Raw genomic sequence first — 319 nt, 5'->3', positions numbered from 1 at the left:
TTATATCACTATTTCAAGTAATTCAAAAAGATGGCAATGCTTGGTTTTGAGTCGACATCTGAATTTTTTGCTTATCTTACTTTTATGTTTTTTGGGATGTCGGTGATGAATGTGACGAATGCCATTTACTCCAATTATAATTTTTTCTCCCAGTACTACAAGTTTGCGCAGGGTGATGCGGATGCTGTATCAAAAAATACTTCATTCTGGGAGCACATGTTCACGTATTATAATGTTGTCGTGTTTACCATGCAAGTGCTTTTGGAGACTTTTATGCTCACTCCACTGGGTAGACAGATTCCTGTTACATGGCGTTATG

The 319-nt window shown here is 37.3% G+C and overlaps 1 pseudogene across 1 annotated transcript in view; it reads left to right on the top strand.

Moving 5' to 3' along the window:
• Nucleotides 1–36: 36 nt before the first annotated feature.
• The window catches only part of TEOVI_000272500:pseudogene, a 1,285-nt pseudogene continuing 1,002 nt past the window's right edge, over nucleotides 37–319 (top strand). Inside the window, exon 1 of the mRNA in view lies at nucleotides 37–319. This exon is cut by the window's right edge and continues 38 nt beyond it. Within this exon, the coding sequence occupies nucleotides 37–319 (283 nt within the window).

The sequence above is a fragment of the Trypanosoma equiperdum genome (genome assembly GCF_001457755.1).
Source record: "Trypanosoma equiperdum strain OVI genome assembly, contig: ctg_600, whole genome shotgun sequence".
NCBI lineage: Eukaryota > Euglenozoa > Kinetoplastea > Trypanosomatida > Trypanosomatidae > Trypanosoma > Trypanosoma equiperdum.
Note: the sequence above shows the minus strand (reverse complement) of the source record. Positions and strands in the feature narration are given on the sequence as shown.